Source organism: Cryphonectria parasitica, assembly GCF_011745365.1.
Source record: "Cryphonectria parasitica EP155 unplaced genomic scaffold M406scaffold_2, whole genome shotgun sequence".
NCBI lineage: Eukaryota > Fungi > Ascomycota > Sordariomycetes > Diaporthales > Cryphonectriaceae > Cryphonectria > Cryphonectria parasitica.
The window spans coordinates 4012037-4033266 of NW_024468910.1; the positions used below are offsets into that span (position 1 = coordinate 4012037).

The 21230-nt window shown below is 55.2% G+C and overlaps 6 protein-coding genes across 6 annotated transcripts; 3 read left to right on the top strand and 3 right to left on the bottom strand.

Annotated features, from left to right (window-relative positions):
- Positions 1-82: 82 nt before the first annotated feature.
- Positions 83-1908, bottom strand: M406DRAFT_327438 (uncharacterized protein; the record flags this gene model as incomplete). Its single annotated transcript, XM_040920208.1, has 2 exons — positions 83-1113; positions 1776-1908. The coding sequence occupies 2 exons, from the start codon at positions 1906-1908 to the stop codon at positions 83-85; spliced, it is 1164 nt and encodes a 387-aa protein (XP_040779992.1).
- Positions 1909-3124: 1216 nt separating this feature from the next.
- M406DRAFT_327439 (zincin) lies at positions 3125-5519 on the bottom strand (the record flags this gene model as incomplete). The annotated part of the gene is made up of 2 exons (XM_040920209.1): positions 3125-5382; positions 5504-5519. The coding sequence occupies 2 exons, from the start codon at positions 5517-5519 to the stop codon at positions 3125-3127; spliced, it is 2274 nt and encodes a 757-aa protein (XP_040779993.1).
- Positions 5520-6058: 539 nt separating this feature from the next.
- On the top strand, positions 6059-7330 carry M406DRAFT_355130 (uncharacterized protein). The gene is made up of 3 exons (XM_040923088.1): positions 6059-6183; positions 6273-6371; positions 6452-7330. The coding sequence occupies exons 1-3, from the start codon at positions 6157-6159 to the stop codon at positions 7163-7165; spliced, it is 840 nt and encodes a 279-aa protein (XP_040779994.1). The 5' UTR covers positions 6059-6156; the 3' UTR covers positions 7166-7330.
- A 2505-nt stretch (positions 7331-9835) lies between these two features.
- Positions 9836-11635, top strand: M406DRAFT_249203 (alpha/beta-hydrolase; the record flags this gene model as incomplete). The annotated part of the gene is made up of 1 exon (XM_040916593.1): positions 9836-11635. The coding sequence occupies one exon, from the start codon at positions 9836-9838 to the stop codon at positions 11633-11635; it is 1800 nt and encodes a 599-aa protein (XP_040779995.1).
- A 200-nt stretch (positions 11636-11835) lies between these two features.
- Positions 11836-15752, bottom strand: M406DRAFT_344922 (uncharacterized protein; the record flags this gene model as incomplete). Its single annotated transcript, XM_040922022.1, has 3 exons — positions 11836-13409; positions 13488-15098; positions 15695-15752. The coding sequence occupies 3 exons, from the start codon at positions 15750-15752 to the stop codon at positions 12097-12099; spliced, it is 2982 nt and encodes a 993-aa protein (XP_040779996.1). The 3' UTR covers positions 11836-12096.
- Positions 15753-19159: 3407 nt separating this feature from the next.
- On the top strand, positions 19160-20399 carry M406DRAFT_327443 (uncharacterized protein; the record flags this gene model as incomplete). Its single annotated transcript, XM_040920210.1, has 5 exons — positions 19160-19259; positions 19747-19804; positions 19859-20069; positions 20218-20289; positions 20325-20399. 5 exons carry the CDS (start codon positions 19160-19162, stop codon positions 20397-20399), a joined length of 516 nt encoding a protein of 171 aa, XP_040779997.1.
- Positions 20400-21230: the final 831 nt, after the last annotated feature.

Consider the following 21230-nt stretch of genomic DNA (forward strand, 5'->3'; position numbering starts at 1 on the left):
GAAATAATTACATGCGGACACGTATCCTTCCCCTCTCTCCCTTCCCATCATCCACCCCATCACGACCACCAACAAACGCCCTTCATGGAAACAAATACCCCATCCCTTGCTGATGCCCACCCTGTTCCTGTCCCATCAGCATATCCGGCAGCAGAGGATATGACAAGTCCGACCCGTGCCCCGTGGCCCCATCCACAAGCTGCGGCGACCCATGATACACGGCCGGGCTCGCTCTCGAGCTCCCTGTGCCGTACGCCGGCGACCCAGAGTCGTAGTACACCCTACCACCACCACTACCACCCGCTCCAGTTCCTCCTCCCTGTTGCGCGTTTAGCATCTCGTCCAGATCCGCGTCTGATACTGTGAAGAACCCTGCTGTGCCGCCCCCGCCGAGGCCGAGATCCCCGCCGAGGCCTTGTTGGTGATGCTGTAGCAGCATGTCATCCTCTGGAGCCAGCACGTGGTTGGGTGGTAGATATGGCGAGGACAAAGTGGTCGATGGGATACTCGCGTACAAGTCTGCGCTGACCGCAGCTGCTTGCTGTTGTTGTTGTTGCTGTTGCTGACGGTAATTGTGACGATGATGATGATGTGGTTGTTGTTGTTGTTGTTGATGTTGCTGTTGCTGTTGTTGATGATGATGGTGATGGTCATATCTACTACGACCGCCTTCACTACCGTAAACCGACCCGGCCGCCGATGACGGAGACGATAAGTAAGCCCGCATGTTCTGGTTCTCAACCCGCAGCGACCGTCGCGCCTGCTCTGCGTCCTCGATCTGCTCGCGAATGCCGGCGATGTCGGACTGGAGTTGCTTGACGTAGTCGGCCTTGCGCTGGCGGTGCTGGATCTGGGCTCGTCGGACCTGGGCGCGACGCTTGTTCCTGGCTGACTGCTTCCCCTCCCCCTCCCCATCCCCCTCCTCTTCCTCGGCCCTTCCAGGGGAGAATGAGTTTGTGGCGACTGCTGCTGCTGCTGCTGCTGCTGGCGGCGGCGGTCGTGGTGCCGCCGTTGTTGCTATTGTCATATGACCAACGTTGATGTTAGCCTCCTTCTTCCTCTTCCTCTTCTCTTCCTTCTTCTTGATTCTTCTTTTCTTATTCTGGCCGCCATCTTGATGGTGGGGGTGATGAAGATGATGAGGTCATGTGGTGGATTGGTTGTGAGGTAGTGATCATCTGGGTACTGGTGCAGTGATTAGGGCTGTAGCATGGCGCGAGAGTGACGGATGGACACATGAATGGATGGATGCATGAATGAATGTGCGGGACAGAATGAGACATCATAGACCCAGGGGGGGAGGGTTGCACTCGTAGCGTGAACGAGAAAGAATAGGCCAAAGAAGAAAGGGACATGAAAAAGTATATAGATACTCTCCTCCTCCTCCTTCTTCTTTTGCCCAAATGGGGAGTCCAACTGCGAGCGGGACCGAGTACACGCCCGAGGTCCCGCTTCTCCGGTAACTGTTGACAAATCGCCATGCCCGCATCGAGGCATAAGATTTCCAGAGCGCAGAACGCGCCCCAACGCCAAGTCCGAAGCAACTCGGCGCCCAGGGGCGCACAAGCATGGCAGAGGGCTGGAAGGGAGGGGGCGAGGGTGGACTGTGTGACCAGATCGTTGACGAGATTATATAAAGGGCGGGTGGGGGAAGTGATCTCGATGGTCCGTGAGACAAGAGGAAAGTCAGGCCCTTGAAAAGTTTTGTCTTTCCCCCCTCCCCTTTCCTCCTGTTTCTTTTCTTCCTCCTCTTTTCTTCTTCGTCTTCAACATACCTGGTCTGCTCGGTTGGCCTGGATCACTCTGGACGAATCTGAGTGTCCTGGCCGAAGAATCCTCTTGGTTCTTCCTCCAGTACGTGGTGAAGGAGGGTCGTTCTTCTTGGGTTGGGCGATGAGCTTCCATCATTTCTTGGTGGCCTTGTTGATGTGGTTTGTTCAAGGAGGGCAGACGTCTTCTCTCTTTTTCTCTCTCTCGACGGTGTGTAACCTTCTTGTGCTGACCAGGCAGCTGGAGAAAGGAAGACCAAAAAAAATAAAGACTCATCCGCCTTCTATATATTTCTTCTTCTCTGACCTCACATCTCCATTACCCCCCGTCGCTCATCTTTCCGAGCACCCGCGAATGGAGGGCAGGAGCTGATTAAGGGACCGGAAATCGCAGCCCATGTCCTATTTCCCCCTCCCTCCACAGCAGCAGCAGCAGCAGCAGCAGCAAAATGCGCCTTGGATCATGTCGCCGCGCCCTTCACCGAGCATGCCGAGGGCGGCCTGGGGGCATCGCAGAGAGACCCATCGTGACAGCCTTTGAGAGGCAGGCTAAGCCGAATTGAGTAATTGGGTTATTCACTCCCTACATTGGTAGAGTCTGGCCTTCCTTGGTGTGCTGCAGTCGTTCTGCTGATGCAGCCAATCATTGCCTGTGGGGAAGGCTGACCGCGTCTCAATGCAACAACACGCAAAAAAAACATGGTTGTGCTGCGGCTATGCCAACATGCTTGCCGAGGGAAGAGGGGGGGGGGGGGGCGACCATGTCCGGGAGTGTGGATCGGTCGATCGATGGTCTTCTTACTCACATCGGCGTTCAGCGCTGGCGAGATGATAACCAGATTGAACAGGTCATTTTGTCCTCGGCTTTGCTGGATGGTTAAATTTAGGACTGGAAAAGCCTTGCCGAGGGGGACGTGGACGAGCAGATTGGATGGTTCTTGCTTACGCCAGCCACGGGGCAGGTGGAACAGTGAGTGAGTGACTTCGAGGCGGAGGCGGCTGTGTCGGGCCTGTCGGGCCTGTCGAGACTCTCGAGACTCTCGCTCTCTGTGAAGAGAAGAGGAAATCACCCCTTCCAACCCAGATCTTTCCGCAGCACCCGAGAATGCTTCTACTCATCTTAGCAAGTCAGACAAATTTTCTGACAAGGAAGACGGCAGCCTCATGTCGACTTTTGAGCCGTTCTCGCCGCGTTGGGCCCCTGCTGCAATTCTGGTGATCGCGTATACACACGTAACGAGAAGAAAATGAGAAAACAATCTTCACAGGCACATCTGAAGAAGAAGAAAAAATGAAAAAATACATGGGCGTCTGGGAATCGTTGCATGGAGAAAGCTGGTCTTGTTGATGAATGACTACCCCCTCAGGGTGGCTCCTGTACCCCAGCTGCCGACCAAGGCCATGGCCTTCGCATCACCGCGCGCGAGCCCGTCGTCGCGGAGGGTGTCGGCCAGACACCTCCACGGGTCTCTGCTGCCACCCCACCTGAGCAAGTTCTCCTTCAGCTGCTCTCCGTTCTCCCGGCTCACGGCCGCCCCGCCCCGGCCTGTTGAAAACACCTTCTCCCACACCCTCTCGGCCAGCACGCGGTCAAACAGGTAGCTGTAGTACGTACTCCCGTAGCCGAACAGGTGACCAAAGAAGCCCTGCCAGCTGGTGTTCGGCGGGTCGGCAGGCGTGTGGCCATATGTGTCCTGGATATTCCAGTACATGTGTGACGAGTCAAAGTCAGCCGCCCTGACCTGTCCTGAGTGGTACGACTGGTCCAGCATCGCCAGCAGGATCTGGTTCTCGTTGTCCATGCCCTCAAACAGCCTCGACTGCCGCAGCTGCTGAACCACCATGTCGTAGTTGAGCGGCTCGTCCGTCTCGTAGTGCCGCGCAAAGAGGCGCAGGACCTCGGGGTCCGCACAAAAGTGCTCCATCAGCGTCGACGGCAGCTCCGCCAGGTCGGTCGCGCAGCGGGTGCCCGACACGTTCTGCAGGGACGTCCGCGCCAGGATGCTGTGGATGGCGTGGCCCATCTCGTGGAAGAGCGTCTCTACCTGTCCATATGTCAGGAAGGCAGGCTTGTCTCCCGCGCCGTTGCCCTGCGGGAAGTCGCACACGAGCGCAATCGTCGGCAGCTGCTTCAGGGAGCCATCTCTACCTCGCGCCATGGCCATGCCGTCGTTGGCTGCTTCCTCTGGGGAGGCGAAGCCGGGGTGCTGCGCTGCTGCGGCCTGCAGGAGTGCAGACTCAGCCTCCTCAAGCTCACGCCCCTCGATCTCTCGTGAGCACCGCACCGTAAAGTGTGCCGGGTTAGGTGACTTGTCTGCCCGGTAGAAGAGATCACAGTACAGGACCGCGACGTGTCCGTCTGTATCTGAGACGACGTCCAGCCGTCGCACGTCGGGGTGCCAGGTCTCGCCTGGCATCGTCTCCTGCGGCACGAAGCGGATCCCGTACAGCCGTGTGAAGAGCCGCGAGAGGCCCTGCATGACGGTTCCCAGCGAGAAGTAGGCAGACAAGAAGTCATCCCGTCGTAACTTGGACCTCACGGCCTCGCGGATCCTGTTCATATAGTAGTCCTTGTCCCAGGGCCTGACGGGACCCGAGGAGGCTGTGTTGGTCCGTTTCATCGCTAGCAGGTTCTGCATCTCGCGCTGTACCACCGGGGCATTGTTATTGTTCAGGGCCCGCAGGAACCCCTGGACAGCCTCGGGCGTCTTGGCCATCATCCTGTCGCGCAGTGCCATGTGCCCGTAGCTCTCGAACCCTGACAGATCCGCCAGCTCCGCCCGCAGCCTGAGCAGCTCCTCGAGGCGCTGGACAGACTCCTTCGAGGCCGTCCGCGATGCCATAAAGATGGACTTGCGCGTCTGCTCGTGGTGCACCATGCGCAGTGCGTACGAAGCCTCTGGGCTCAGCGTGGGCAGGTGGATCTGGCCACGTCTGGACAGCTTCTGCGCGAACCTCGGCTCCACCCCCTGGAAGTTGATGCTGGGGAGGTTCAAGAATGGTTGCTCGGGGGCCATCCCCTCGACGAACTGCTGGCCGACGTCTCCTATCCTGGACGACAGCTCGACGAACCTGTCGCGTGCGTCCTGCGGCAGGTTGACCGCCGACTTGGTGAAGTCCAGCCTCAGGATCTCGGCGACAGCCTTCTCCTCCTCGGTCCAGGCAGCCGTCACCTCTGGGTTCTCCATCGCCCGCCCCAGCTGCTCGTTCAGCCCCGTCGTTGTGTTCAACTGGTTCATGTACTGGTATACGATGCCCCAGGCCTCTGATGCCGCCGACTGCATCTGGCGGTCCGGATGTGTGACGCGCACAAAGTCGGAGAGGTCGATAACTCTGCACAGGAGATCTGATAACCTGTCCATGTCGCGAACCATCTCTTGGTACTCGGATAGCGAGCTCGCGTGGAGGACCTTGTCGACGATGGTCTGGGCACGTGCCAGCGAGACCCTGGCGAAGGCGAGGAAGCCTTGAGGTTCGGTGAGGTAGGCATTACGGAAGAGGCCGACGCGCGGTTTGCCTCTGGAGGATCTGGAGAAGTCCCGCCACGCTGGGCTGGAGTCGAAGATCTGGCGGAGGGTCGTGTCGTCGTGACTCGTGTCGGTGGTAAACTGCACTATAGAGCCAAGTATTGACTTTGGTTTCTGAGGTGGGGAGGGTGATGTGTTGTCCTCAGTCTGAGTAGCAGAAGAAGGGCTGGTCGCAGCAGTACTGAGCTGCAGCCGTGTGTCTCGCACCGTGCGCCTTGCGCATCTTGAGCAGACCCAGGCTGCAGACGCCACTGGACGCTGGGCGAACCTGATCATGACCTCTGTGGCGGGTGTGATGGTCGCGGCAGCGGTGGTGTTGAGAGGCTTCTTGGTCTTGTGTCCTTGGATATTGTCATTGCCTTGGTCGTCGGTAAGGAGGAAAATCCATGTAGACTGGAACAACAGAGCAGGCAGAGGCAAGAATAACAGTAGAGGAGATGTTGAACTCTCCCAAGTCTGGTCGAGAAGGAGTGCTGGAAGCTATTCAATTATACGAGGAGAGGAGAAAGAGAAGAGGAGAGAGAGAGAGACAAGGAAAAAGAAGGTGCTTGTGAGAACTTTCACAAGTCGCCGATTTTAGGCCGACGAAAGGTACTACCCTACCCTGTCGCCCATGACGGAATAATGGCTCTTGCCCAGCTCAAATTTTTAGTTAGGAGCTCCCGCTAGAGAAGGAACAATAACCACTGCTGCCGCTGTTGCTTGCTCCCGGGAAGAGCCGCCAACTCGCCGGACTACAGCGCCTTGTTCTCAGGTCCCATCAACCACCCAACCAACCTCCTCACCAAAGGACCGACAACCCACCCAACCCGACCCTTTGACGTTCGGTCGAGTATTCCGGGAGATCAATCAGGGTCAAGATGGCGGCAAGAGTTCTGCTGCAACGGGTAAGGCCCCATCCTACTGGCCCAATTGGCTTGTGAATTTCATTGAGCTTGGAGCTTTGATCTACTGACACGAGGGAATTCTCGCAAAGCATGCCGCGCCGTTGACAGCCTCCCTCCTTGCCGGAGGCGTTGCCCTCTACCCACGAGTCGCCCACGCAGAGGCCCCAGAATCATACAACTCCCCATCAGTACGATCATATTGACCCCCAAAAGCTTCCCATGCCTGCTCTACCCAAATCAACGACTGACCGTCATGTGTGTCCTCCAGCCCAAGAAGCCCATATACGACGATTTCGACGCCGTGCCCACGACAGCCACCCTGCCACCACCACCGCCGCCGCCGTCCAAGCAGTCGTCGCAAGAAGCCCCGGCGAGCCCTACCTCGACCATCGTCGCCTCCGAGTCTTCTTGGTCCTTGTCGTCCCCAGGGTCCCAGGAGGTGGTCGTCCGGCAGCAGGCTCGCGGCCCCACGCCCACTGATCGTTTGGCCGCTCAGATCCGCGACGCGCGGCTTTTCCTGTACCGTCAGGCCTGCGATGCCGAGGACGCAGTGAACCGGGCTATGGACCGCGCATTCCACCTGGAGAAGTCGTTCACCGACACCGTGGCGGGTCTCGCGCCGCCCGCCGAGTCCGGCGAGAAGCTCATGCCGGGCCTGGTGTACGTGCTGGTGGCCGCCATGGCCGGGAGCATCGTCACGCGCCGCAGCAACATCCTGCTGCGCGCCGCCGTGCCCGTCGCGTTCGGCGTGGGCATGGGCTGGACTGCTCTGCCCGTCACGATGGGCAATGTGAGCGAGCTGGCTTGGCGGTACGAGCAGCGGTTCCCGGCCGTCGCGCAGGGCCACATCAAGACAAGGGAGGCGTTGGAGAGCGGCGTCAGCTTTGCCAAGGTGCACAGGCAGGTGGTGTCAGACGCGGTGGGCGAGAAGGTCAAGGGTGCGCGGGAGACTGTCGAGGACTGGGTCAAGAAGGGAAAATGAGAGGAAAGAGGGGGTGCGCCCAGGTTGGAAGGGAAAAGAATAGACAAGAGGAACTGTGCTGGAGCAGCGTTTGTACCATACGAGGCATAGACAAATGATTGTACTTTGTTGCCGTGTGTATTAGCTCTGAGGCGGTTTGACTATGCAATGAAGTTTTGGTCGTCCCATCTGCTGTGCATGTATATTACTTGTATACGTTGTGTATAAACGTCGAGGCCACGCATCAAGTATACACGTACTAATGACAATATTTTGTCGAGTCGGCCATTCAAGTACAGATGTCATGCCGCTTACCGTAATCATTCCAGCCTAGGACGCCCAATCCAGATTATGAGTGAGACATACATGCATTCACTCACTACAGAGAAAGGGTGAAATTCTGAAGACAACGACGACAAGTCCCTTTGGACATTCGAGCTGTTCAGTCTCAGCAACAGATTGTTCACGTGCACTCTTGAACAGAAGCGCATGTGAAGATTGTTCATCTGTTGTCCGTCAGACTCGCATCGGCCCCTCGCATTCTCTTCTCTGATTTTCCCCCACCCCCTTCCCGTCCTGACCCGGGGTGGTGTTCCTTGAAACTTTCCTGGTTGCACTCTTGTGTGCTCGGACGTCTCAGCACATGCAGTCTTCCGAGGAGGTTGGTGCGGGAGGGGAAAAAAAAAGGACTTTGTGGCTTCTTCTCAATTCCTTGGGCTGAGGTCTCTTGTTCGAGGCGCAAGGGGAAAGGTGCAGTACTCTCAAAGTGTGCTCTGGTTCAGCTGAAAGGCACAACCTTGTTGTTGTTCCTCTTGCCCGGGGTAGCCGAGCCAGAGCAGTTGCAGAGGATGGTGACTGCATTATGAAACTTACTATAGTACTTATGTAGAAATGGAGGATTCAAAATGGCAAGAGAGGAGGATGGGAAGAGAGGAAGGAGCCAGCCAGTCCACTCTGATAACTTGGTAGCAGTAGTGCTGCCGCTTAGCCGGACTGGGCTCGATAAGGATGCAATCTTGTGGTTCTCTCTCTCTCTCTCTTCATCTGTAAGATTTCCTTTTGTTCTTTTATTTTTATTTTCTATTCCCTCACTCTGCTGACTATCACTTCAGCCAAAGTGATAAGCCACAACGAAAACACACACTCCGACCATTCACCTTGATACCTCAACATGGTCACTTCTTGACCAAGGCTTGCCCAACAAAGACTTCGCAACTGCAGTGCCGCTTACTCCCGGGATCCATTTTATCGTGGCTTTTGAAGAAGAAAAAATCCACAGCGGATGACAAGCCCGGCACTAATTAGTTCACACCGCAGAAAGAACAGATAGAGACGCCTTAGCTGAAAGCAGGGTCTTCGTCCAATCTCAGAAACACAACCAAACACCCAAGATCGTCTCATTGGACTGGGCCTTTCTGAAGCAAGTATTCATCGTTGGAATCTTGCCTCAGGTTTTGTGACGTTGAAGACACGACGAACCTTGCATCCTGCTTTCTTTTCTAATTCTCCTTTCCCTCTCTTTTCTTTTATTTCTTCCTCCTTCTGTCTTTTTTGTTTTTTCACTCTTACTTTTAACTCTAATACTTCCCTGGGTGCACGTCACACGAGGCCTGTCCTTCTACCCACATAATCGAGCACAATCCTTTCGGAACTGGGTCTTGAGAACGAGAGCCAGTGGGCCTCGGTGAGGACGGAGGAAGACCACAACTCACACTATTAAGCCGGCTCGCTGCCTCGATGACTGCTGCTGCTGCTGCTCCTGTTGGTCCTCCTCCCGCTAAGGATGGGTCCCCAATCTCATCAACAACGGGCCGCTGGTGGTCGAGACCACGAATAGCATGGCTGGCCCGTAGTGACGCGTCGGCCGGGGGCGAGCACGAGAATGAGGACATGGGGGTCCCACCACCCCTGGCCACGGATGAGCGGCAGCAACAGTCGTCGTCGACCTCTGAGAAGGAGGGGGCAGCAACGAGACGGCCCTGGTGGAAGACACGCAAGGCATTCGTGGCGTACGCTCTCGCTGCCGTGCTGCTTGTGCTCTTCGTGGTGTTGTTGGTCTTGGGACTCTTGGGATATCTCAAAAAGGTAGGCCCTATTTCGAGCAATCTTCAGAACAGTTCTGGTGGTGGTGCTGCTGCTACTTCTTCCTTATCTTCTCCTTCTACTGCTACCACCTCTTCATCATCTTCTTTTACTTCTCTCGACCCTGCGGATCCTGTCTCTACCCTCGTGCCGCCACCGTCGCCGGCTACTATTTCTGGAGGAGTGGGGCCCCCGACAAACCTCCCAACTACAAATGCAGTAAGGAAACTGAATTCCCCGAGTGTGGCTTGCGGGTGGTTACCTGAATCGCTGTCGATCCATGTCTGCAATCTGGAAAAGATCAAGCTCAAGGTTCAAGGGCCTGGCCGTGGCTATGATTTCGTCCTAGTTCAGAGCCCTCTTCTCCCCCCCCCCCCCGGCTTCCTCCTCCCCCTTATCGTTCATATGTGTCTGGTATAGTTGAAATGATGACATGGACATACTTTTCTTTTGTTTTAAAGAATAACTCTCTGACCTGGTGGTCTCTTTTTCTCTCGCTCTCTTTTCCCTTTCGTTGACGGGCTCGTCCCGTTGGAGAGAAGAGGGAAACAACGCTCCTTTTTCGTCCTTGCTCTCGTTTCCCTCTTTGGCTCTCTTTTCGAGAGCGACATGTCTCGACATGGTCGCTCTCAGACCAACTGGACCCATCACGTGGCACCAGCCCAGACAGCCTTCATCCTCGTCTTGATCATATTGCTAGTCTGCCTACTCACAAACGGACTGCTAACAATCGCCCAGCCTGGCCAAAACCCCACGGTCGACCTGGGATATGCCACCTACGAAGGAGAGACCGTCGCCGGAGGCATCAACCGGTTCCGCGGGATGCGCTATGCCGCTGCCCCCGTCGGTGATCTAAGATGGAGAGCGCCCGTCTCACCACCCACCTCGACAGACACCCAGTCGGCCCAGGACTTTGGTCCCATCTGTCTGGGCACCTCGGCACCCTACCCTTCCACCACCGAGAGCGAGGATTGCCTCTTCGTCAACGTGTGGGCCCCCTCAGGCGCCAACACGACTGCCAAGCTGCCCGTGTGGCTGTTCATCCAGGGAGGCGGATACGTGACCAACGCCAATGCCAACTGGGACGGCGCTGAGGTGGTCATGAAGTCGGGCAACCAGATCGTCTTTGTCAACTTCAACTACCGCGTGGCGCTGTGGGGATTCCTGGCGAGCGCGAGGGTGAGCGCCGACGGGGCCCTCAACGCGGGCTTGCTGGACCAGCGCTTCCTCATGCAGTGGGTCAAGACCAACATCGCCTCCTTTGGCGGCGACCCAGACAACATCGTCATCCACGGCGCCTCGGCCGGCGCAGGATCTGTGGCCCTCCACCTCACAGCCTACGGAGGACGCGACGACGGCCTCTTCACTGCTGCCATCGCCGAGTCTGTCTTCTTCCCTGCGCAGCCTTTTGTGCCGCAACTTGAGTACCAGTTCGACCGCCTCGTCAACTCCACAGGCTGCGCCGACGAGGCCGACGATGACCAGCTGACATGCCTCCGCGGTCTGAACACCACCACCCTTCAGGCCCAGAACATCCCCTTCCCATTCCCAGGACGCGATGCTACCCCGGAGCCCCTTTTCTACTGGACCCCTTGTATAGACGGCGACTTCATCCGTGACCTCCCCTACGACATGTTCGCCTCGGGCAACTTCGTCAACGTCCCCCTCTTATTCGGCAACGACAACAACGAGGGCTCTGAGTTCGCCACCGACGCTGCCACGAGCGACGACATGGTCAACTTTTTACAAAACAACTACCCCCTCCTCACCACCAACGACACCGACGCCATCGTCAGCCTCTACCCCTTACAAGAACCCGCACCCGCCATCGCCGGACACGCTGCCTGGTTCCCGTCCGCCAGCATGGCATACGGCGAAGCTACATTTATCTGTCCCGCCATCACCATCCTTGCCGCTTATGCTGCTGCTGCTGCTGCTGCGTCTGCCTCGTCGTCCTCCACCACCAGCGACACCCAGCTCTGGAACTACCGCTACAACGTCCTTGACCAGACCAACGCAGCCGACGGCCTTGGCGTCCCCCATCTCTGGGAATCCTACGCCGTCTTCGGCCCCTCCAATCTGGACGACGCCCCCGCCCCAACCAGCTACCTTACCTACGACGCCAACGCCGTCCCCCTCGTCATGGACTATTTCCTCTCCTTTGTGAGAACGCGCGATCCCAATACGCTACGGGCCGAGGGGAGTCCGGCATGGGATGCGTGGGTGTCATCGTCTGATGGCAATGGGAGCAGGATTGTGCTGGAGACAAATACGACGCACATGGAGGATGTTACGCCGGAACAGCGGGCGCGGTGTGCGTTTTGGGAGGGGCTGACACCGCGGACGCAGCAGAAGAAGAGGAGCGTGGAGTTATGGGAGGGGCATCATGTATTTGGGCATGAGATATGAGTGGACGTTGAAGGTTTTGAATGTGAGTGAGTGAGTGAGTGAATTTGGAAGATTGTATATATCTTCAAGTTTTCATGACAAAACTTTTGTGGGTATATATGTTTGTATATATTACACAATTTGGATGCGAATATATAATGAACACTTCTGGACATCACTTATAAACAAGCCGCAGTTAAATAAGAAAAGAAAAGAAAAACTGTGGTAACAGTGATATTGAGGTATTAATTAACTTTTCTAGAGGCCGCAATAACTATTCGGGCTCTCGAATATTGTAGCGAGATACTTTTTTGGATCCCAAACATCTAATTTTCTTGCTTGGCTTCTTTTTTTTTAATCTCTTTTGAAATCCAGCTCAGTCCAGCAAAGCTGTATTCATCATCTTCTTTCATCTTGATTCATCTCCGTCCTCACAACATCTCCCATCATCACATCATCATCGCCTTGGTTGTTCAGTGTTTTCAACCAAAACTCGTATCAACACTCCCATCCTCCTTGACCCAGTTCACCCACTCACACCGACACCCACCCGTGCCTCCATCCGTGCCGCCCCAGCTCAGGTCCCCGTCTGGAAACGCTGGGTTCACGACGGGACTTCCGTACGCGATGTTATTGGCAAACGTCTGGGCGTCGGTCCTGTTGATGACCTGGTTCTCCTCGACGGCCAGGGCGAAGCTGTACTTGGTCTGCAGGTTGCCGCCGTGCGTGTCCTCGCCGATGGTGATGGGGTAGGGGAAACTGCCCGGGCTGGTGGTGTTGGACGAGGCGGCGGTGCCGGACGAGCCGATGAGGCGGGCGCCGCCGCCGTTGGTCTTGCGGGTCCAGATCTTGACCACAAAGCGCGTCTGCGTCCACGTCACGTACCAGGAGGCGCTGCTCTCCAGCACGCCGCCCGAGGCCGGGTCGGCTGTGGACGTGTTGTCGATCGAGCTGACGTAGATGGTCTTGTTGAAGTAGCTGTAGAAGCCGTAGTGCTCCGTGTCCAGGCCGCGGTCGTACAGGCGCAAGGGCTGCTGGAACGGGTACGGATGCAGCTGGGCCGTGGCGCCGGTGCCGTCGGGGTTGAGCATCGGTGCTGGCAGGATGGAGGCCAGGCTACCGCTGTCTCGGCGCGTCTTGCGCTTGGAGGAGGAGGAGGTCGAGTCGGTGAGCATGTTGGGCCCCGCGCTGCTGGACACGTTGGTGAAGAAGCTGATGTAGAAGGGCGTGGGCTCGCCCGACTTGTTGGCCGACACGATGCCGTCGGTCCAGTTGCCCAGGAACCACATGTCGTCATAGGACGGTGCTGCAGGGTTGGGCGCGATGCCTGTGTCGTAGAGGGTGTCCCGGCGGATGAGCTCGTCTGCCTCCCGCCGCTGCTTGTTAGATGGTTCGCTGCCGTAGAGGGCATCTGTCGCTGTTGCTGAGGCTGCGCTAGACGTGGTCGATGTGGTCGTCGCCGTCGTCTTGGTGGAAGAAGAGGCCGACTTGGTCGAAGCAGTGACCCCTTCCGTGGTTGTCGGGGTCGGGGCGGCGCTGTTGGGAATGTCCCACAGCTCGCGCGTGTTGTTGTCGTACTGGATCTGGAAGATGAAGGTGGGTTGGTCTGCGTCGCTCGGCTCATTCGCAGCCTGCTGCTCAGGAGGCAGCGAGCAGCTCCACAGCGAAGCAGGCTCGACACAGCCTGTGATGGCTTCTGAGTTGTCCGGGCCGACGACCGTCGCGAGACCCGTGGGGATCGCTGGGAAGTCGGTCAGGTTGAGCCAGACCGAAGCCTGTTCTGGATTGTCAGAACCTGATGGTGATGCATTATTATCAGCGCCGCTGGAGGGACTTGCAGTAGCAGATGCGCTCTTGGCGCGGTGCAGTTCACGCGACAGCACGACACCCAGGACAACACCGAGGATGGTCAGCAGCCAGAAGGCCAGGCAGATGAAGAGCCAGAGCCGTCTGCGCTGCCGACCCTCTCGGCCTGAGCGTCCGTAGCAACCTTCCTCTGGCAGGCAGCCTCGGCCTTTCCAGAAGCCGCCGACCTTGCGAGCGAGAACATCCTCTTTCTCGTGGCGCCGCCTCGTCTTTTCGACTTTGGCGGCAGGATCATCGCCGTGCACGGTTTGGAACTGGTCACCAACATATGTGCCGGCCACTCGGTCAGGGAGCGGAGCGTCCGCTGCTGCGGCATCCGGTCCGGTGAGAGCCGGCGTCAATGGCACATCCGACATCTTGATATCGCCTTTAGACGACATGTCTCTGTCGAGGCCTGGGCTTCCGGGCATCGGTGAAGGTGGGAACTGGTTCGCCAGGGGATGGTTTGGCGGGAACACGGCGCGAAACCGAACAGGCTGCTGGGACTCCTTCTCAGACGACGGCGTACGCTCATAGGGCGGCGGCACGTCACTGGGGTCAGCGTTGTCTGCCATTACCATGCCAGCCTTCTCAGAGCGTGTATCCGATCCAGATGAACTGGGCGGAGGCGACGCGCGAGAGGAGGATGCGATGGTCGGCGACGGCTCCCGGATGATGGGCACCACGGGCCGCAGTGTGGATGCGGATGCGTCCGACGGGGCGTACTCTCGGGCCATGTAGCCGGGCTTCTTCTCGTCGGCGCCCTTCCACCACTCGTCGGGGCTTGCCGCCTCCTTGGCCGACCTGGCGGATGACGGGCTGAAGCGCTCCTTAAACGGTGTACTGACGTGATCCCACCAGCCAGATCGCGATCGGGTGGTCTCTGGAGAGATCTTGGACAAGGCTGACTGGGGGGATTTACCGTCTTCCTCAAACAAGGTCACTGGTGTGAAGTTGTCGTCGTCAAAGTCATTCTTGGAAAGGCTGGCCTTTGTCGATTTGTTCTTCTTGAGATCAGATGGCACGGCGGGCACAGGGGGCACAAAAGACTGGCCAGTGGACTGTGCATATATGTTGGGGTGACGAGCAGGCGACCATCCATCTTCCGTATCGGGCGACCAAGCCGATTGGGAAGCTTGGCCAAGATGGTATCGAGGCTGTGTTGAGGAAGTTGGCTGAGGGGGAAACCTGTCTGTGGGGGTGGCGACGGTTGCAGTTGAGGGGCTGATCGTCCTGCTAGCAGCATCGTCTTCGGACATGGACATGCCAATGACGATCTTGCTCTCTTCGGGCGAAAGATAGCGCTGTGAGGTCGGAGTGGCGCTGGCAGGAGACTGATTGTTGTTATTCCGCAGCCAGGCCCAGTTGCCCATGGAAGCAGACGAGGGAGACCCCTCCAGGGCCCGCAGGGCACTTGCATCTGCAAATTTGCCTGTTGCGCTGGCATCTGCAAACTTGCCCGTCGCGCTGGGGACTGGAGAGGGTTTCACAATCTGGGCAACGTGTTGGGGTCCTTTGCGGAAGCGGGTCATGTCTGTGACGAGCTTGATTCCCAGCCTCTCATTCTGGAATTGCTGTCGCTTTCGTGACTTCAGTCTCTGGAGCTTGGGGGCTGACTGTTTGGACTTTGAACGACGTGCTGTTATTGTGGTTGACAGATTCGAGGGTTTTGGTGGGGTTTTGGTGGGTGGCAAAGCTGTTTCCTCGTCGGTCCAATCCTCCCAATCATCTCGAGATGCAGCAGCATGCATGGCTCGAAGGTCTTGCATGGTTGTAGGAATAAATGCAGATGAAAGAAAAGAACAGCACAAGAAGATGGGGGCTTTTTTTTTCTTGGTGTATTATACGACGAGATGTGGAGGACGACTGCCAGACAATAGACAATAGGGACGAGGTAGGAGGGGAAAAAAAAAAAAAAAGAAAGAAAAAGGGACAATAGGGTTACTACGTAGAAACCGCCATAAGCCGAGAACAATGGGAATGTCTCAAGCTTGAGAGCATTGACCTCGAGAGATCGAACCTGAAAGAATGTTGGAACAAAAGAACAGGAAGAAATCACAATGGACCAGCCTTGACAATAGATGTTCGTGGGAAAAAGAGAGAAGGGGTCTGGCTAGGAGGGATTGAGTCCACGGAAGTTAGTTCGCCAGCCTCTCCGAGGGAGCTTCGAAGCTTCGTGCCGCTGGAAGCTGGCAAGCCATCTCTTTCTCCACCTGTCGTAATTGCCTGTCTGACGATGAAGCGGATCTGACTGGCCCGACTGGCGCAGGCGTCTCGAGATGAATCTCGCCATTCTTCCTGCATCGGTCCAAGGCTCGTTCGCCTGCGATGGAGGGCGCTTAGTGGTTCTCGAGGCTTGTCTTGAATGGAGCAGGGCTGGTGGAACTTTGTTTGAGCGTGTACATAGTATTGCGTAGCCGCCCAACCTCGAGCTACAAGGAATGCGGCTTGTACCAGATTGGCCAGCTTCCAGGATGCATGTAAGATGATTGGCTTGACCAGGCCCACTGCACCGATGGACCCTCTGCAAGCAAGCGCCCGTTACCAATCGCTCCAGACGACTGCTTCATTTGTGCTGCACAGCTTCAAGGGGTTTTTCTTGGCCCCTGCAGATGGCGAATCCCAGACCACGAGTGCTCCTCTGCAACACGGTTAGTTAGTCCCGAGAGTTCGTACCTTACATGCGCGTCTTGATACTGACGAAGGCCTTTGCAGATCTGAAATCCCGCAGAGAAAAAGAAGAAGAAAATCGATTTCGCAGGGATAAAAGGCGTTTCATGTTTCACGCCAGGTCTGTGGGGCCACACACACAGCTGATGTGTTGCCGATACAACACGAGTGATTCGAACCTGTGGTCGAGAGAGTTCCCAGCTTGAGGTCTGCAGCTGATCATACGCAAGCTTTCGGGTCAGTCGGAAGTGAAATATAAGGATTGGGAGGCGTCTCGGCTGCTGCTGCCGTCTGATCGCCCGGTATCTGTCTGTTCTCTGATCTGCTAACCAAGGTCAACATCATGTGTTGTCAGATGTGAAGAGCCAGTGCACGTCACGTCAAGCCTCGAGAGCCGATCCAAAGCCAATTCCGCCGTACCAGCTCCCTCCTCCAGGGGCCTCTCCTTCCCCTTCGCAGCAGGGACGCAACGTTCCTTCCCTGGCCGGAGCCAGGCTGCAGCGGCAGCATTCTCTAGACGGAGGCGACGGGAGAGAGCGAAACGGCAGCCGGCGGTCGGGAGGGGAGATCTAAAAGAATTGTCTTATGCCTGGTCCCGAACAAGAAGAAGATAGTTTCTTATATATCAGACAATATAGACAGTCAGGACGCTTCATACAAAAAAAAAAAAAAGGGGGGGGGGGTTGCACAGAGTACTAATCATCAAACTTACGCTTCTGTCTCTTTTCTGGTTAGGCGCGGACGCATCCGAAAGCTGCCAAGTCCGCCTCCTATCAGCCCAGGTCCGCGGGTAATGGAAGGCAGGTCGTCAGTTGATCAATTTCACCGCTTACACTCCCATGCTAGGACTTGACCAGATCCAATACTATTGATAGGGCAGATATTGAATACGATTTCAGGAAAGACTTGCTAGCTAATGAAAGCATTGTTCAGCAGAGAGCTTTCAGGCAGGCAGAGTATTCCACTCGTAGGAGCTGCTCAGCCTCAGTTCAATGACTGTGGGTTAACCTGTCTCTGGCAGCAGCAGAACCGGACACCGGCTGTACAAAGTCTCCAAAGAAGAGGATGATCAAATAGAGAAAATGGTAAAAGTCAAGTAGCAATAAAGATCAAATGTGTTTTTCTTATTCATTTCGGTTCTTTGCAATACTTTCATCACTTTATACAGTAAATAAGCCATAAAATTCTTCAACTTATTTCCACCTTTTAAGTCTCAATCTTCGTATACATGCTCAAACTGCCTAGCGGTGGCTTTACTATTTCTGCATTGGGCGCTGGGGCCTGCCTATCCAGTTGCCACTGCCAATGCAAGTCCCAATCCGCGCATCGCCTCAAATTCTCTTGAGTTGCAACTGGAGATTGATACTGCTCCCACCACTGGTGGGTAACCACGTTCGTATCAGCCTGGCATGTAACGTATTGCCGCAACGTCTCGATGCAATGGTCAAAATGACTGAGCCGCCGTTGAGGGTCCGGCATTTCAAGCCACACAACGCTACGAGTACTATAATACTCCGGGTGAAGACTTTGGTGTAGCAGGTAAAGGCAATGTAGGTGGTGGTGACTGGCAAGGTAGCTCATATACCCGCCGCTGCTCTCGGGAGGTAGCTTGACTGCTTCACGAGGTGAACCGCCCGCAAGGATCAGTTCTTCCTCGCTAAGACTCATCATACCAACTGGCCGACAGAAACTCTTTAGCCTGCAAGCTTTCCCGCAGATCTAGAAAGGGTTGTTCTCACCACGCAATAAGTTTGTCCAGTTGCCATCAACATATTCGAGGGGTTGATAAATGCTCGGGCGAAATGGCGACCATTTGGTATGATTAAATTGCGTGACGCGAGATCCTGGCTTGGTAGCTCGAAGAGCAGGTGCTATGTTTCATAAGTTTACCAATTGATCTTGATGGTTTCGAAGCCGAGGTTGCAACTCACAATAGTAATAGTACTGCTCAACATCGCTGCTGCATTCACATTGCTGATTCCAGACAGTCGCTATGCAGGAGAGCAGCACAGCAGCAAGCAGCATGTTGACAATGTACTGGACTTTGTAATTCCTTGAGACTCTGGAATAGCAAGACAATTGCTTTGAACAGTCGTTTGGTTCGGAATACTCCCGAAGAACACGAAGAAGAGACTCTGTATCCGCATTGTTGATGTCCTCCTCCAAGGTCTCGTTTAACACTCTATACTCTCTCTCCATAGCTACTCTTGGTCAAATGTGAAGATGGTTTCTGGTTTGAAAAAGCTTTATGGGGTTTAGGAGTAAGTAGATGTAGGAGTAGGACAGTAAGGCAATATCTGATGACATTCAAGCAGTGTGCTCATTTGTATCAGGGGGTCACAAGATATAATGGGTACAGCCAAGACAGTGTACCGGTGATCACTTTTGCAATAGTTACGAACCCATTAGCTCAGTGTTCTAGCCACACCCTTGACACGTAGCTGGCACTCGGTTGTACCCACTATATTTCATGACACAGGGGAGACTTATTCTAGACATATCTTTCAGATCCTACTATCTGGAAGTGGTGAAGCAGGATTTAGATGACTTGCTTGGAAAGACAGGTCTTGATTAAGCACGCTCTGGATATTAGTGTCAAAGCCTAGCAGGATCAGGCAGCAGCAATATGGGGGCCAGTGGCAAAACAGGTGTGCATTCCAACCTTTGATATGATATAATGTGTAGTTATGCTTCGCTGTGAAGTCATTTCATACATCTCTGTTGGGCAGGATTGGCATTGAAACTTAATTGACGCATAAGAGAGCTTGAGCCCAGTCTGGACAGCCACCAATGAGGTAGGAACAATTTGGGAAAAGGAAAAGAAGCAGAGCCTCGAGTGTCATGAGCAGAGAACTGATTGTTCGAACGCTAGTGGGCGTGAATGCGGGGGGAAGTATGTGTGTGCTTGTGTTGTTTTTTGCTTCCTTTCTTTCTCACTCTTTACTAGCTTGTCTTGAACAAAACCAACCTACACCGTAGCTAGAAAATGATGGAGCGTTTGCCGCTCGAGATATAGTTCAGTAGGGCACGATGTTCTGGGGCGGAGACGGCAACATCTGTACCATTTCGAAAGCCCTTTGTCAGTCCGGGCCCAGTCTTTGCATATGGAATCATCGAGAGCTGCACGACAGTAAGTTTCCAGCCCTTGAAAAAGTCGGCCCAGCTTTGCAGTCCATAGATCCTGTCTGTCCTGCTTTTGGCTAGCCTGTCTGCCGCCTCGTTGCCTGCAATATCCAAATGGTCGGGAGACCATTTGACCGCAATAGAGGCCAGCCTTGTCTCCCTTCTCCTCTTCAAAGAGGGAAATGTCTATTGAGATGAGTCACCTGGGCGGCCCTGTAACCCACTGATGACAGATGTATTGTCAAGGTAGACTATAATTGGGTCGTGTGATCTTGCAATTTTGGTCGCCGCTTCCAGCTCTCGCCATGCCCCGACTGCCTCTGCATCATATACAGCTGCTGAATCATGCAAAGCTCCAGAGCCTTCTTGGATGGTTGTAGAGCCAGGTCCTTCCCAGATGGCATGGCCATTTTCCACACCATCCGTCCCTTTGGAGCCATCAGAGAAGATTGTGATTGCTGATGAGATTGAAGACTTTATCCATTCTTTGAAAGCTTGTGCAACCTTGCCTTTCGGCATGGCCCCGGTGGGGTCCGAAATGCAGCTGAGATGGTAAGTCAGTTGAGTTAGGACAATGCGGTCCGGTTTTGTATGCAACCGAAGCAGCGGCCACGACCACTTTCGTCGCCGGGGGCGCCCAGTAGCGCCAAGTCCAGCAAAGAAGCAGGAGGAGGATCCACAGAAAAATGATTTCCCTGAGCAGTCGCTATTCGACATGGCCGGCAACCATGACCGGCGAGCCGTTGGGTTCAAGGCCAACAGGTGGACGGACTCCGAACCAAGCGGCATGCCTTTATTGACTACCAAGTGTTGCGAGGTGTGTCGCCAAGACTGGTCACCGTTCGACGGCGTGGGGCCGGATCCCAGAATGGATTGTGTGGTTCTCTTGGCAGTGTATCTCAATCCGGCCAAGACAGCAGGATCGACAGTGCGTTGCTCGTAAGGCTGATTTGCGCCAAACTCAGAATGCGTGGGCTTCGCTGGACCACTTGTACTGCGCGTCAACTCGATATGCAGCACTATTGCCAGATGAGCAGGTGAGGTAGCGTATCGCTACAAACGAAGGGGAAAGAAGGAGAAGAAGAAGAAGAAGGGAAAGGATGCCACGGATGAACAAGAAGCTTCCTGGAGCCTCGAGCAAGATTAGTGTCTCAGGGATATCTTGTCACGGCTGGCTTCCTGCTCGAGGCACCATCGTGACTGCAATAATTTGGCCATGTCTAGAAGGCGGGTGAACCTCGTTCACATCTATCGCCGCCTGTCACGGGTGAGCACCGGCGCTGTTCGCTATGGAAGACAATTGCCTCCTGATCCCTGGGGAAAAGCCCTGTCGTCGTGGGGAAACACTTCTGGGGGGGGGGGGGGGTCTTCTCGATCAGCAACAGCAGAGCCCATTTCGAAATAGGGCAGCTAGCGACCTTGATAGGTTGGTGAGAATCTCGATGATGAAAGCTTCAGATTAGCATCGTCTACCTGGTTCGACTAAGCTCTACAGCATGAAACTGCTGCAGCTGTACTCGGTGGCAGGAGGGCAGATAAAGCCAGACGTGCATGAGGCAGGGGTGCCGCTCGAACCGTATATTTTGCTGATGAGACCAAACAATTGGTCGCGGAGGCTAGCGTGGAAAAGGAAAAAAAACACAGGCTGACGAGAAATCTGCTTTCAGGAAGGAAACTTGTTAGAAGTAGAGGAACGACTACGTGAGTGATCTGGTCAGGAACTCGATTGGTACTGTGATGAGGAAAGAGCAGGTGCGGCTGAGGTAGCCTATTGTGGCTGCCATTTTTGACTGAAGCCAAGCAGTCCACTGAACCTGGTGATGCGCAACCAGTCTCAGGAAAGCGTGAGACATGAGCACTGTTGAGTTCTCGATCACTGTTTGTGGCTGCAAACAGATGAGAAGTCGAGCTCTTTGCACGAGGAATGGAAAGTTGGCCTCGACGGTTTGACTCGCGTCATTAGTCTGTATGTTTGACT